This window comes from Leuresthes tenuis, unplaced genomic scaffold (genome assembly GCF_036924035.1).
Source record: "Leuresthes tenuis unplaced genomic scaffold, fLeuTen1.0.hap1 SCAF_5, whole genome shotgun sequence".
NCBI classification, from domain to species: Eukaryota; Metazoa; Chordata; class Actinopteri; order Atheriniformes; family Atherinopsidae; genus Leuresthes; species Leuresthes tenuis.
Genome location: NW_027325359.1, coordinates 26,093,574 through 26,110,316, shown reverse-complemented (window position 1 = coordinate 26,110,316; position 16,743 = coordinate 26,093,574). Strand labels below are relative to the sequence as shown.

General features: G+C 36.6%; 1 protein-coding gene across 1 annotated transcript in view; it reads right to left on the bottom strand.

The window, feature by feature from the left end:
* The window catches only part of itga11b (integrin, alpha 11b), a 122,342-nt gene that overhangs the window by 94,707 nt on the left and 10,892 nt on the right, over positions 1-16,743 (bottom strand). The window contains exons 4-5 of the mRNA XM_072385332.1: positions 11,633-11,742; positions 9,485-9,576 (exon numbers count right to left, since the gene is read on the bottom strand). Coding sequence (XP_072241433.1) covers positions 9,485-9,576; positions 11,633-11,742 — 202 coding nt within the window. The remainder of the gene's footprint in view (positions 1-9,484; positions 9,577-11,632; positions 11,743-16,743) is intronic.

Sequence of the window (16,743 nt, the reverse complement as noted above, 5' to 3'; positions counted from 1 at the left end):
CAAAATTGCGCAGTGGAAGGAAGTGTAGCTTGTAGTCTCTAAAGAAGATGCATTATCATTCTAAAAAATAAATTCAATAACAAACCTGTGTCTGACCTGGGCCGATGTAGAACTTTTGCAAGATGTTGATGAGGAAGTCTTGGACCTCATACCATGGATAAATAGAGTTAGAGCCATCCAGAACAATAACAATGTCCATGAATGTCTCGCATCCTACAAGGTTGAAAACAAATAAAAAAAAAAACAAGTTAGATACAAGACAAATTTGGATGACTGATGGATGGATAGATGAGTAGTGATTACTCTGTCGGGCGGGTGCTATAGTGCTGGTGAGTCTGAAATTTCGGCTGGCTTTGGCACATATTCCTGTGCTGTACAGAGAACTTCCACATTCATGAGACCAGAGAGGACCACAGGTCTGAGGACACAAAGAGAAATAGAGTAAATGAAATAGAAATATAACATTGATAAAACACAACTACATGTGACATTAAAGCACAACAAGCAGTTTTCTAGATACAATTGTTGTTGGGAGTTTTTTTGTCATTTAATGTATTACTACTACTACTACTACTACTACTACTACTACTACTTGTCATCTCTTTTAAACAATCTTTGTAAAGCTAGAACTGCTTATTATTCATAATTGATAGAAGAGAATAAGAATAATCACAGGTTTCTTTTCAGCACAGTTGCCAGGCTGACAAAGAGTCCGAGCTCTCTTGAGCCATGTATTCCTTTAACTCTCAGCAGTGATGATTTCATGAGATTCTTTATCAATAAAATTCCTTCTATCAGAGAGAAGATTAATGGAATCCTTCCCACTATTATCACTGATGTATCATCAAGTGCAACAGCTTTAGAAGTATCTTTAGAACCTGATTTGTATTTAGACGGCTTCTTCCCAGTTGATCTCTCTGAGCTAACAACAGCAATAGTCTCTTCTACACCATCAACTTGTATTTTAGACCCAATCCCAACCAGACTGTTCAAGGAGGTTTTCCCCTTAATTGACACTTCCATATTGGATTTGATCAATCTGTCTTTGTTGACAGGAGATGTATGGATATGACAGGATAATTAAACCTTTACTTAAAAACCTACTCTTGATTCAGAAGTTTTGGATAATTATCAACCACTATCCAATCGCCCTTTTTTGTTTAAAAAAATAGTTGCAGCTCAACTTTGTGATCATCTACATAGAAATAATCAGTTTGAAGAGTTTCAGTCAGGATTCAGAGTGCATCATAGCACAGAAACAGCACTGGTTAAAGTTACCAATGATCTCCTCTTAGCCTCTGATAGCGGACTTGTTTCTGTGCTTGTCCTGTTGGATCTCAGTGCTGCATTTGATACTATCTTGAACATGTTACTGAGATTAAAGGAACTACATTAGACTGGTTTAAGTCATATTTATCTGATAGATTCCAGTTTGTTCTTGTCAATGAAGAATCTTCCTCACATACCAGAGTAAGTAATGGAGTTCCTCAGGGTTCTGTGCTTGGACCAATTCCTTTTACTTTATACATGCTTCCATTAGGTAACATTATTAGACAGCATGGCATACATTTCCATTGCTATGCTGATGATACTCAGCTGTACTTATCTATGAGACCAAAGGAAACCAATAGATTGGTCAGACTACAAGCATGTCTTAAAGACATAAAGACCTGGATGACTCATAACTGTCTGCTTCTAAATTCAGACAAAACTGAAGTCGTTCTCTTTGGACCTGAGCGCTTCAGGAAGAAATTTTCTAGTTATATAGTTACTCTAGATGGTATTTCCTTGGCTTCTAGTTCTACAATGAGGAACCTTGGTGTTATTTTTGACCAGAATTTATCATTTGACGCACATATAAAACTGGTTTCTTGGACTGCATTCTTTCACCTTCGTAATATTGCCCAAATCAGGAACATCCTGTCTCAGAGCGATCCAGAAAAACTAGTCCATGCATTTGTTACTTCAAGATAGGACTACTGTAATTCTTTATTCTTTAAGCTAGTTAGGGATGACTCAGGTGATCCTGAAACATCCCATAGTTAAGCTGCTATAGGCTTAGACTGCTGGGGGACCTCATCTGTCACACCTTTCCTAACTTTGCTCTCTTTTTCCCCCTGGTTAATTTCTCAAATGATATTATGTACATGTGACATTATTGTGGTTAGTAACTTGTGTTTCCCTGTTCCAACAGGTATCCTTTGAATAGTGTTATGGTGTTTTTGCCCCCTCTTTTCTGTCTTCTCAAACCCAAGCTGGTCGAGGTGGATGGCCACCCCTCCTGAGTCTGGTTCTGCCAGAGGTTTCTTCCTGTTAAAAGTCGTTCCTTTCCACAGTCGCTACAGGCACGCTCAGTACGGGAGATTGGACTGAAGACAAGTTTCGGTGCAATCTGTTGGTTTCCTTAGCTAGGATTTATTTTAAATTAATTAAATGAATTTCATTGGATTATGATTACAATTAATTGAATTCCAATTGTCTTGATTTGGACTATATTATCTAAGTGCCTTGAGATGACATTTGTTGTAATTTGGCGCTATATAAATAAAACTGAATTTAATTGAATTGAATTTAAAGTACTACAGAGTCAATAAGAATACTATTTTTCTAACTATCAAATGAAGCCATCTTATCAGGTTTTGTTTCTTTTTAACAGTGTTTAAAGTAACACTTCTTTCTGCAGTCAATCAGTCATTTGCGTGCATGACATATATGTTGTGCATGTATTATGAAATGTCACATTGTGGCTGTGTGTATGTTCACATTGCTGACATTTCAGTTATGGCACAGCTGCAGAACAGCTGTAGAACAGCTGTTTCCTGCAATTTTGCCATTGGTAAAAACCGTGAATGCAGATAGCTTTTTTAAGTCTATAGCCGATATGATTCGAAAAGTGTAGACCAGAGAATTGACAGATTTTTACCAGATAACATTTGTGTCACTTTAACGCAAGTTCAATGAGAGACACAAAAGCAAAGAAAAATGCCATTTTTGTTCTGTTTAGTATACTGATAATATCCACACTGGTTTCTGCTATACTATTGCAGGGCTACTCATATAGCAAGAAAAAAAATCCCGATTTAGCAACATGTAACTGCCAACCAGAAAAGAAATTCATAATCATAACATGAACCTAATAAAGTATCTTTCATGTCTACATAATGTGCAAAGTAGTATATGAAAGATCTATTGTTGCTGATACGTCAAACTGCTGAACAACAACTGTTTAGGCTGTGTATTTTTGCTGAAAATGGATTAACTTAAGCTTACCTGACACGTGAAAAATGCAGATATGCATGTTAAGCTTGCAGTGTAGCTGGTGTGAAACCATACATGCTATGCAAATGGTGTGAAACAGGCCCTCTGGCTTCACTATTACATCACTTCTGTTTACCTATGCTCTCAAATGCAACTACTCTCAATTTAGTCGTCACAGGGGTGGCTGTAGATCAGGGGGAAGAGCAGTTATTTGCCGATCAGAACATCACATCCCTGGACCACAGAGTCCTTAGGCAAGACACTGAACCTTATCTACCTCAGATTTGTCCATCTGTGTGTAAATCTGTGATAGAAAAAAAAGCACTGTGTTGCCTATAATATTATACAGACTCAGAAGTGCTGTATGTGCGTTTTTGTGAATGGGTGAATGTTGTTTGTAATGTAAAAGCGCTTTACGTGGTCAATTAGACTAGAAAAGTACTGTATTAGTACATTCCATTTATCATTTATTTATCAGACTATCTTCATGCTTGGCTTCTAAAAGCTAATTTCCAGGGAGGCTGACAAGGTTTCTAAAATGCACCAAAAATTTAACTGTATTCTGTAAATTTGTTTGAATCTTTATTTGTATCTAAAGAAATAAACAAATAGGGAAGTTGATGCCAAAAACAGTCTTAAAGAAGTCGATTGAGAGGCGTGTTAATTACTGTACAGCTTCAGCCTTCCTTTTGATTACACTTTTTAATCTTTGGAAACAGAGGATACAAATTGTTGCGTTTTTGCCAGAGACATCAAGTTATCAGCCGCTCAACAAGATTTCAATTGTTCAACAGTTCACGGACATACCATTTGTCCCATATGCTTCCTTTTTACTCAGTGTAACCAGGATGTTTGTTCTAAAATCCATTTAGTGCTGGAACAGCTTCATATTTCAGCTACAGTGTCCCCCCAAAGTCAGCATCATACTGGTTCTTGTTCATAAAACCGTTGTCCATGAACTGGAGTGAACAAATACAAAGCTTATACTGACTCATGTTGCTGGTCAGGAAAAACAGACCACTTCCACTGGTCCAAGATTGTTTGGTCTTTGTGGAAACTGAAAATTGTCAACTTGCCCTATAAACCAAAAAACAAAACACGTTTTCTCGAAGGCATCTCTGAAGCAAAAACAAAGTACCATGCTCTAAAAAGTACTCACTTCTGAAAGGTATTCACTTGTTAGTTGTAGCGAGATCACGTCCACTTTTAAAATGCTTGCAGTGGATAAAGTGCATTCTCTAGCGTGCGCAAAATGTGGAGAATTCGAGAAAAAAGAGGTGTTCCCTCTGCATAAAAGCACTAAAACATGTGTATGTACCTTTTTTTTTTTTAGCTTTTTAAGGTGATAATACATCATTTTTACACTGCAGAAAAGCCAGAAAGATGGGAATACATGCCACTGGACCTTTAATTTATGTATCACACAAACAGATGTAAAAATGTAAGATACAATAGGCAGATTTCTTTTCAAATTCATATTTCACTTGGAAATAAAATGTGACCAATGAAAAGATTTCGGTGCTTTTGATTTTTCATATAAATGATAGATTTGTAACTTCACAGGTTGTGTGCTGACAACATGCCTTCTACCAAGTTTCTTTAAGCCTTCTTCAAGTTGCTATTTGAATATATAAATGTAAAAAACTGTGATAGTTTGGCATGATTTAGGAATAACAGCTTCAACTATTTACAGAAAGGCTGCCCTGTGGAATATCTTGTGCTAGATAGTTCTGCTGCCCCTAATCTTTAGATCATTCTGTAGCTCAGTGGAAGAAATGCTGGTAGGTGAAGGTCCTAAGTTTGAGTCCTTTATGTCCATGTTGTATCTCTAATGCTCATCTCGGCAAAGTGTAAATGTTAAATCAATGGCTTCAACTAAACCTAGATTGTCAACAATGCTTTCACTTTTAGACCAAAGTTAATCCCAATTTAGCCAAGACATTTGCGGACCATTTGGAAATGGTCAGGTGGTTACTCATGACGCAACAGACAGTATATTGTCAGTTGGTGAAAGATCTGTACTACAGGCAGGCCAGGTGAGCACACACACTGTTTATGAAGCCACAGTGTTGTAAGGCATGCAGAATGAGGTCTTGCTTTGTTGAAATACCCAATTACCTCCTAGGAAAATATTTTGCTTTGATGCTTGTAAATATGTCAATAAAATAAGAATATACTCTTTTTGCATCATGGATTATTGTTGCAAATAAGCAAGACAAACATGCCGGGGGCACTGATGCATATTTGTATGCACTGTTAGCAGGAGGATTTTTTTTTTCTGAACAATAGTTTTCCGGAGTTTGGCATAAAGCGCTGAGTCACGACTTGGAAAGACTAAGCCTTTCATGAATACTCCTTTTATGCACATAGAGAATACAAGTAAATGTATAGTATGTAATGTAAAAGACACTGAAGATAACTATAATTATAATTTTTAAACATCACAGACTTAAGTTTTTATTGCATTTAGAAAACTTTCTAACTTCTCTGGAAATGGAAAAACTACTCTTGAAATCTGCAATGTTTGTATGTTATACCCATTCTTTAAATTCAAAGCTGTGTTTTTCATTTTGCTTTCATATGTTGTTGTATGCAAAACCAAGAGGACCCTAATTCACCAACTCCAGCTACCATTCAAAACAATATCTGGTGCCCATCTAGTGCCACCTGACGTTTCTAAAATGCACCAAAAATTTAACTGTATTCTGTAAATTTGTTTGAATCTTTATTTGTATCTAAAGAAATAAACAAATAGGGAAGTTGATGCCAAAAACAGTCTTAAAGAAGTCGATTGAGAGGCGTGTTAATTACTGTACAGCTTCAGGCTTCCTTTTGATTACACTTTTTAATCTTTGGAAACTGAGGATACAAATTGTTGCGTTTTTGCCAGAGACATCAAGTTATCAGCTGCTCAACAAGATTTCAATTGTTCAACAGTTCACAGACATACCATTTGTCCCATATGCTTCCTTTTTACTCAGTGTAACCAGGATGTTTGTTCTAAAATCCATTTAGTGCTGGAACAGCTTCATATTTCAGCTACAGTCTCATTTTGCTTTCATATGTTGTTGTATGCAAAACCAAGAGGACCCTAATTCACCAACTCCAGCTACCATTCAAAACAATATCTGGTGCCCATCTAGTGCCACCTGACATCTATTCAAAGCTGTGAAAAGCATCTCCTGGAATATGCAAAAATAAATGCCACCTCACATTTGAAAAGAGTAACTTTAATAAACAAATGTTGTTTGCTATATACCACCAGGTGGAATCTAATAATAATCTCCACTTCAGCTGATTAATTTTAATGTTTTTTTCACCCAATGAGTAAATAACAAGGGGCTGATCTTACTAATCAACAATTGGTCTTAGCTTTGATGTTTGCTAAGAGGTATGCTTGTTTGTTTGCAGAAAAATTATGTTTAATGTCAGAAAATGTAAGCTGTCAGGAAAAGAGAGACAATATTGCATTGAAACAGGTGATACCTGAGGCTATCTCTTCTGTTTAATGTCTGTTTTCTCCTGGTTTACAATGTTGGCAGGCTCACAACCATTCCCACCTTGAATCCTGTGACCAAAACATGTTGATCAAGCAGGTAAACAACTCACAGGTAACAATGACCTAAAATACCCACAGGATGGGTGGTTGGATCAATCACACAGTAACCTCAACAACTCTCGGGGTGTAATTGCAGCTTATTAACCTTTAAAAAACTCCCCCAAGAGTCTGTACGAATTGAAGATATAATTATATCACTAAAGTATGAAATTTACTGCCTGAGTGCATACACAGGATTGTCTCTACTCTGCAAATGAACTGGGGTCCGTTTCACAAAGCAGGTTCAACAAACTCCGAGTATTATCCTAAATTCTGAGTTGATCGGTTTCGGTTTGATTGTTTCGGTTCCAGGAACGCTGATTTGAGTTAGTTTAGTCAACTCTGAGTAGTTTCACCTTGAGTTAAGGGCGTGCGCCACAACTATAAAAAGCCAGCACCACCTCGAATTGGAAATCTTAATGCGCTCATATGGCGAGTTTCAACATGCTTTTAGAAAGAAGTGCAACACCGCTGCAGTTGCGAAAGAGAGGGAGACGGCGTGGGAGAACATTGTTGCTCGGGGCAGTGCGTAAATTTAAATGTAATCCTTTGCAATCACAATAATATTACATGGGAAAACTGCTTGAATAGTAGCCTATTCATTTATTTCATTTAGGTGCAATCCCGCTGGGGGAGAAGCGCACTTGGCAGCAGTTTAAGATTAAATATAAAAATATTGTTCAAACAGGTAAGACCTCGGCATGGAGGCACCTCATTTTGATCATGTTTTACACTGGAAAGTAAATATTAAGTGGCTATTTGGCTGTGCAGTTGTTTTATCCCCAACACAATGCTGTTTTCACACACATAAATGTCTTCATCTATATCATGTTCTGTTAAATAATTTAGCCAATTTAAACTAACACAGACTTCTACTCAGTCAACAGAAAGAGGGCAGATGCACGTAAAACGGGTGGTGGCCCAGCACCACCACCTCTAACGGAGGCAGAGGAGCTGGCCCTAAACCAGAATATTGGAAGGCCAGTGGCTGAGGGACTCCCTGGAGGCAGCTCATCCTCTGAGTCCACCCCCAAAGACACAAGTGCCTTTATACAATGTAACAGGCCTATAGATATCTTTTTTAAGCGTATTCATACAAATATTTATTTGTCTTTTTTTCTTTTGTCCCAACAGATTCTGATGGTGCTATCTGCCTGGTGGAGTTTAAGTACACTGAAACACACCGCTAATCTAGGATGAAGAGGATGAGGAAACTGGGTCTGCTGCCTTTACAGAGGGGCATACAGAAAGGCCTATAGAGGTAACATCTTCATATGTTACTGATAGTTCTCTTCCCATTCACATTTCTTAACATTCTGGTGGAACATAGAGTGACATTTAGCCTACACTGAAGTATTAACACATTCTCATCCTTTTTAACAGAGCATGGCTGGGCAGCAGCAGGAGGGTCCCTCAACTTCCACTGCACAGATTGACTCAGTGAGATGTTCAGTTAACACCAGAGGTTCATTCTGATTCATGTGCAACTTTTAATGTCCTCTTTATGTATTCCCAGTTGATAGTAAAAGAGGTTTATAAAATTCACCTGCTGAAAAAAAAGACTAAAGAAATGCTCTACTTGGACCTCCAGATTAGGAAGACAGATCTGGAAATTGAAATACTGGAGCACAAGTTAGAGGTGAGTGCATGGTCACAGGTGAATTATGTTAATTATGTTAACTATTGGAACATTAACTGAACTAGCTCTTGTATTTGTAGGAAATAAAGAAGACCAAATTAATTTTGTATTATCTCTTTATTTCACTGCTGTGGTGGTGGTGATGATGGTGACTTAAACTCTAAAGTGATTATTGCATATGCTGTCTCTGACCTCCCTGCATACAGTTTCCTTGCTCAAGTGCTCTGCATCTCCGACATTGTACAAAAAACTTCCATTTGAAAAGAAAAGCAGTGCAACACACAATATCTGCTGGGATATGAGAGCATGTTGGTAATGTTGCAAATGTAGGGGCAGATTAGGTTGTATATGTAAATGATGGACTGTGACGTGAAACGGTACTGCTCAAAAAGATAATTGTCTGTAAATGCTAAAACATGTTACCTCCCTTTGTGAAACGGAAATCTCAGAGTTTCCCTCGTTTCAGGGTTAATAAACTTCTCACTAAACCTGCTTTGTGAAATGGACCTCTACAAAGACAAGATCCTGATCAATAAGGTCAGCCTTTGTTATTTAGTCATTGGTTGAAAAACATTCAAATTATTTGGCTGAGGGTGAAGATCATTACTGGGCACTATCAGGCATTGAAAAGCACCACCTGGCTTACACTTTTCTATTCACTTTTTAATTCTGTTGCATGTCATTTTCTGTCAGCAACATGAACTCTACCAAAACCAGCATTTTAGATCCCAGAGATCCTGTCCTACTTTGATTTAGGACATTGGTTTGCTATGATGCTTCATGAGAGTCTAATTGCTAAAATATTTTAATAGTTAACCTCATTAATAAATTATTCCTTATTCCATGTCTTCAAAGAAACACTTTTTTTCAACTTCATTTACAAAAATTATGATAAGATAAGTGAATAAATGGAGCTCAGTTTGTTTTCATTCAAACATTTAATTAACCTGGGTTTTTGTGTATGTAGATTCTGTACATTTGCAACTCACCACAAAGCTGTTATCTTTAGGATTGGAGGTCAGCGTCATTCCGAGTCTCATCTTGTCTTTCCTTTCTGACACATTGTCCAGAGAAAGTTCCCCTGATCGCAATAAAAACAGATGTTTTATCAGTGATTGACTCCGCATTCTTCTCTTGTACAGCCTCAGAATTTCATTTTACAATTCCACACAAGCTTTTTATGTAGAAAAGTAATGGGCATTATGTGAGCTACTGTTCACTGGAGTAAGAAAAAGAAGCTTTACAATGCAGTAACTCAAAAATAAACAATTGGATATTCCAAGACAAGACACTACATTCAGAAATGCAGAAAAGTAACAAGTAGTTCTTTTTCATCTTCATTCTTCAACTTGTATATGGGCTTAAGAGAAGTTTGTTTCTTCTATTCATGACTTCAAAGAGAATATATTCTTATTTTTTAAATAGTTTTGTTTTCTAAAAGATTTTTTTTATTCCCCACACACCTTAAGATAAAAATTTAAATTATTTTTTAAATTTATTGTTGTTTATAATTATCTGATAACCAATGCATATATTACTATCGTTTGGGCTTCTATGGAATACCAGTGCCTTAGTCTTAGCTTAAGGCCAGAGGAGGTCTTGAATAATTGATCTGAAGTGAACTGAATTTAATTTAATTCAATAATTAATTAAATCACTAAAAATGTTGTATACATTTGACTCTGCAATTACTGTGTAAATAAGGAGATGACCTGACCTGAGAAGAAAATTTCTCCTCCACAAATTGAGGCATTGGGAGATAAAATAGCCAGTGAAACATGTTTTATGAGTTATTGGAGGATTTAAGGATTTACAGCATAAAGATGGGTGCCAAGACTTATGTCAACTGAACAGAACGTCAGTGAGTTTCGACACAATTTAGCCATGCCCATTGTAATAGTTTTAACATCTATGGTGGAAATGTTATATGACTGACCTTGGACATCTATGGCAGAATTTTATTTTCTTTATATTTAATTTTACACATGGCACAGGGGGGACCTGTACCAATTGTATCGCATGTTCATGGGTTTTGTTTTGTTTGTTTGTTTTTCTCTGCTTGTTTGCTTTAAGGTGCTCCTGGTGGCTCTAAGGCTGGATTCCCCACAGAGGCCGTGGATTCTCTTCTGTTTTGTTTTTACAGGTGTAGCAGTTGGTTGTTTGGTTTTTCATTGTTTTCTATGATTGTTCTGTTCCGTTTCTTTTTCTTTGCTCTTCCTCTTTCCCTGTCCCCCGGTCAGGTTCAGCACTATCACATGGTAAATATCATAACAAAAATAAATGAATAGGCAGTTGATGGGCATCAAGGGGAGCTTTACATTTATAGAGCTTCCCTTGGCAAAGCAAATGTGTTTGCCATAAACGGTATTCAGAATAGAATTCTGCTGCCATAATGCTGGACAGGACAAGGGGAAAAAAACTAAACATATTTTTATTGGAAGAGGGGCATCTGATTTCCATTTTTCTATAGCAGAATTTTATACCCTAGTCTCACAATACCAAATATTATGAAAATATTAATACCAAATATGGTCAAAGTTAAAATCTATGGATTGAAAGGTTATTTTTCATATTATGCAAAATCATTTTAGAAAAATCACATCTTTTCAAGGCAGTTCAGACTTACAGTTTGAAGAGCAAACTTTATAACTTTCCTGTGCCACCATGATCCCCCTAAGGATCTATCAATGCCGATAAGTTCTATCAATGAAGGCAAATTTTAAAGTCTACATACAGATATCAGCAAATATTGAAAAAGCTTAATCAATCTGTTACTGATGAAGAGGTCATGCCTTTTTGTATCACTTGCCTCGCGATCATGTGAAATAAATTTGGTAAAATTCTTTCAGCAACTGATTCATGGCATCAGTTCCTTCGATGCCTCTGATGCATTTCTGTTTTCAGAAAATTAGGCATACCTTGCTCATGGCTGAGTCACTTAGTCAGTTAGCATTAGTGGCTGTAGCAAGACAATAATGGTCAACTGTGATAGATGTTCATTCTGAATAACTTTATTAAACACCTTGCTGCCAATCAAAAGGATGGTAGTTTTCATTTGCAAAAGAACACTTTCTGTTTTGAAAATACTGTTTATGTGATTTTTTTGTTGTTGTTTTTTTTTAAACGTTTTTGCTCACCCAGGTTTAGTCGGCTGCAGTTTTCAGAATCATTGGTATCCAGTGGACATTTATAAATGTCACCAGTCTGCAGATTTCCTGTGGACTCAAAGGGAGCTCCTACTAGCAACCTGGAAACACATACACACACAGTAAGTAAGGCTTGCTCTTCACCCACTCTAAGAGCCACAGCTGGCTTTAGACAAATCACACAGAATTCAGAGAAAATATTGTTTAAATGTCAGTCTGGTACTGGTACTATTTAGTTCTGACTTAAATTTTTGTACATAACAAAACAAGTGAAATTAGTTTTTGGTGTTTATCATGAGATAATCACAGAGTGCTCTAAAAGCAAAACATTTAGCATAATACTAATGACTAATATGTAACAAATGCAAAAAAAGGAATGGTAAATGGACTGTCTGTTTTTGTAAAAAAAAAAAGTCACTGTCCTGGCTTTTCTAGTTTAGTTGACACTCAAAGTGCTTCTACACCACAAGCCACATTCACAGCACAGCTTTGTCTATTGTGTTATATGCTACAAAGTATTGTTTTTAATCTATCCCACACATTCACATTCATACTGTAGTGTGAGGGAAATTTGGTGGATTAGTGTGAGATGACTGTTCTCTGACAATTGTAAGGTTGATGGTGTGATTCCCCCTGGCTTCCCCCATGTGGTCACATGTCAAAGTGTCTTTGAACAAGACACTGAACCCCACATTGACCCTTATGTGTTCATCAGTGCACACAACACTTTCTACCACAGACTTATAGAAGATAAGCAACATATTAGTACAGACATGGAGGGAATGTTTCCTTAAAAATCACAATATGTTCTGTCCATTCATGTAGACAGCCTTAGTGTTGCATTTCCAGTCAAGTCTGTTCTGGACAAGTGGAGATTCAAATTTAATAAACACAAAGCATTGTTTTTTTTTTTACTGTCCATCATACATACACTCGTATTGCCTATTTTTCACTTGATAAGAGGCTATTGGGAAATGTCTTGTCTTTCTCATATCATAGTAACACTGTATCAAATGATCGAGCAGTTAGACCCTCTTGTAACTGGAGGCTTAACCCCCTAGTTTTAGCTAATTAACAATTTAAACAGCGTGCTACCTCCTGAATTGCCTTATTCTTTAAATTAACGTTTTCCCAGTAATATTATGAGCAAAGATTTGGGAAAGATCTGTTGGCAAATAATTGTTTACTCAGCCAGGGAAAAAAGGGGCAGAATCTAAACTTAGTGACATCTCTCAAGATAGTGCAGTGATTGATCGGAAAGGCCCATCTTCTCCCTCCCCAACACTTTAAAAGAGATTGTGGCTACAGACAGAACTAAGACTTAAATGTTTTGGCTAAATACCACAAAACTTCCACCCAATTGATTACTGATGGTACAGGAGGACTGTTATCCATATTCATCAATTGCAATCTTAATGACCCCAACTAAGATCAATAGGTTATCATATAAAAACAATCCTATTATTCATAACATTATCTGTACCTGGAAACAAATCACATCCAATTTGAATCTTAAAACTATATACCCTGCATTACCACACATAGAAGCCTCACTTTTTTGCCTTCTAGTTTGGGTGGAGCCTTCTTGGTGGGGTGTCAAAAGGGTATAAAATGTATTAGAGATCTGTATATACGAAGTGTATATGCCACGTTTTTACAACTGTAGCAGAACTTTGGATCAATACAGTGCAAGACACAATTTCAAAACACATGCACCACTTCTCAAAATGAAAAATGACATAATATATATCCAGAAATATCATTTGTGTGATCATCTGTGACTATCCACCTTCATAGTTATGCGCTGTGCCAAAAGATTATATAATATATAATATCTGAGGTCATAAAGACTGACCAAGCCAGAACCTTTACTCATTATTCTTGAGGTATCTGAAACCTGAGACAGAGGGTGGGGTAAAAGTAATGGGGCACTAGGGGATGGAATGAGTGAAGGAAGGTAACCTATTAAAATGGTGTTTTCCCAGTCAACCATGTCCTTTCTTTCTTTTGGAAGAAAGGACATATTTCTTTTGTTTATTTTTGTTGTTTTTGATTGCTCCTTAGACATAATAATATATTATTATGGGTGCCAATGCCAAAGGCAGGGCACACATATTACTATTGTGAATACTTATTGTGAGAATGCATTAAGGCATTCTCACTATTGTTTTCCTGTTTATCTTTATTATTATATTTTCCGTACGTTTTTTGCCGTTTAACTACTTCCACACACTTTAAGCAAATTAAACCATTTTTGCACAAAACGTTCAACTCTTTCTGGACATGATGGCTATGACTTTTGGTGTTTCTAATGTTTATAGTTTTTAAAATATTAAGGTTTTTGTGCAAATTTTTCTCCCTTTAAAAGTAATGGTAAATCCTTTCAAATCATTCAAAGAGCTTCCTCCTCTTTCAAATTTAACTACTTCAGCATACGTTAAGATAGAGACACCATTCAAACTTTAAAATGTTCACAAGACATTCAACTATTACTGAATGATTGAGCTTTTTAAAATATTCAGCCAATTTTGAACTATCACAGTTTAAAAATGTACTAAAATCCTTGATGATTTCTGAGTTTACAATGCATTCCAATGACACGGAATGTTCATGTGTAGAGTGGAGGCTCCAACTGGCAGAGTGGAAGAATACAGCAAGATTCTTCAGAAAAAAAGTTTTTAACCTGTCACTGTTTTTAAAATATTTAAGCCACAGAAATAATTTTAGCATTAAAACGTAGGTCATTTTGTCCTCTTTCAGCCAATGTGACTTTCATAGCCTCCAGGACTTTACTTTTTAAATTAGAAGCCTTTGAATCACAGCAGTACCTTCCAACTGCCAGTCCTTTTTGCATGTTTCTTCTCTTTCCTGTATGTTTCTGCCTTCATACAGCTCCACATCCTTTCAATAATGCATTTCAGGCCTTTTGAAGCTTCAGCAAATTAATTTCTACTAAATTTTCACAATTTTTCTATAGAGTTTCTCTTCTTTTTGAATTTATTCACTTTTTGTTTAGCATTTTTCTTCTCTGTCCTGTACATTTCTCAGGTCCTTCAGGTCCTTTCAAAAATACATTTCAGGCCTTTTCAAACTGCAGCAAATGACTTTCTACTAATATTTCACATTTTTAGCAATATTTAACATAACTAACTGCACATTTTTCCACAAAAATTTTAAATCCTTTAAATCTTTCTGTTGTTTATAACCTTTCAAGTTCTTCAACTAAGACTTCTGCAGTTTTTTGGACATTAACTACTGCATATTCTTCACCGATTTCTACAACTTTGGTATCAAAATGTTCAGCTATTTTAGGAGATTACTGCTATATCTCTTGGAATTATCTTATTGAATTAAATTGGAATTAGTTTTTACTTTTGCTGGTTCTAACTTTTATACTTTTAAAATGATTTAAAATAACTAACCGCACATTTTTCCACAAAAATTTTAAATCCTTTAAATCTTTCTGTTGTTTTTAACCTTTCAACTTCTTCAACTAAGACTTCTGCAGTTTTTGCCAACAGGTTTAAATTATTCCACTATTTTATTTTCACCTTCAACCTGCTTCAACCAGGATTTCAGCAACTTGCTTTCAGCTAAACTTTCACTCTTTCTAGTTTTAGAAATGTCACACTTTAGAAATGTCAAGACATTTCACTTATTATCTGCTTGAAACCCTTTTGTTGTTCTTAACCCTTCAGCTTTTCTTTGCTGACAGTTACTCCAGCACCTTTGAATTGTTCCACTATTGTCTTTTTGACCTTCAAATTCCTTCAACCAGGACTAACAAGTACCCAGTACACACAGGACAACAAAAACGGAACGGAAAATACATTCAGGAAAATACACCTACGCCATTACTTCGGCCTAAGCTCCCTTTCCTTTTCTTCCTCCTCATTAATGAGCTTAATGGATAGGGAAATAAATGAGTAGTTGAGGCGATTATGTTTACAGAGTGGAACCCTGTACGTTCTTCCTGACTTTAATAATGTGTATTCTGGACTGAGCACATGTGATGTGCCAGTTGGAAACTCTGACGTTCTTTTGCACATTTTCAGCTGCTGAGTTCAGGTGGCCTGAAGTGATTGAAGCAATAAAGAGACAGCAAGGAGAACAGGTTGATTTTGAATCGCTTGACTGGACTGTAAAGTGTGAGATTCTGCGATCCAACCCTGTCACCTGCATGCGCTTGTTTGATAAGCGTGTTGAGGCACTATTCAGAGATCTGCTGCTCTCAGATGCTCAGCCACTGGGGAAAGTGATTGACTTTTTCTGCAGAGTTGAGTTTCAGCACAGAGGAAGTCCACATATTCATGCAATGCTTTGGGTTGACGGAGCACCTGAACTGGATGTTTGTGATGATCAGACTGTGTGTAATTTTGTAGACAGATATATCTCAGCACAACGGCCTGACCCAGAAACACAACCCGAACTGTTCCAGAAAGTCTATGAAGTTCAGAAGCACAGTAAGAACCACACTAGGGGCTGATTCAAGAGTGTGAACTCTGGTTGTCGGTTTGGTTTTCCAAAGCCACCCTGCAGAATCAGCAGAGCTTTGGTTGTAAAAAAGGATTCAGACCCAGATGTGTTATGAGATGAATACATACAGATGAGAGATCAACATAGTTTAAGTGACAGCAGTTCATTTTTCAACAACCTGAAGTATCAGAAACAAACATTTCAATCAAAGGTAAATTCATTTATGTTTGCCATACTGTAAGTTTTTAAAAAGTATTATTGAAAGGAGCTGGAGCTGTATGAAGGCAGAAAAGTAGAGAATAGAGAACATGCAAAGAAAGTGTTTTGTTGCCTGAGCTAGCATTAATATTACTGGACTCGTCCAGTTTAAGCTCTCAATTATTCCTTTCTTTCTAATATCAGAGTGCATTCCAATGGTCATATTAGCTTCTTTAAATGTTTATATGTTTCACAGCTGAACTTCTTTACATGGTAGTGTTCAGCACTGTTCTTTTTACATGTTCAAGTCGCTGTTTGTTTTTCTAATCCTCTCAGCTTTTATTCAGCTCCAGGTCCTTCAATAATTGTTTTTCAGCCCTTTTTCAACTAATTTTCTGCTAAGTTGTTTCCATCTTTTCAACTCCTTC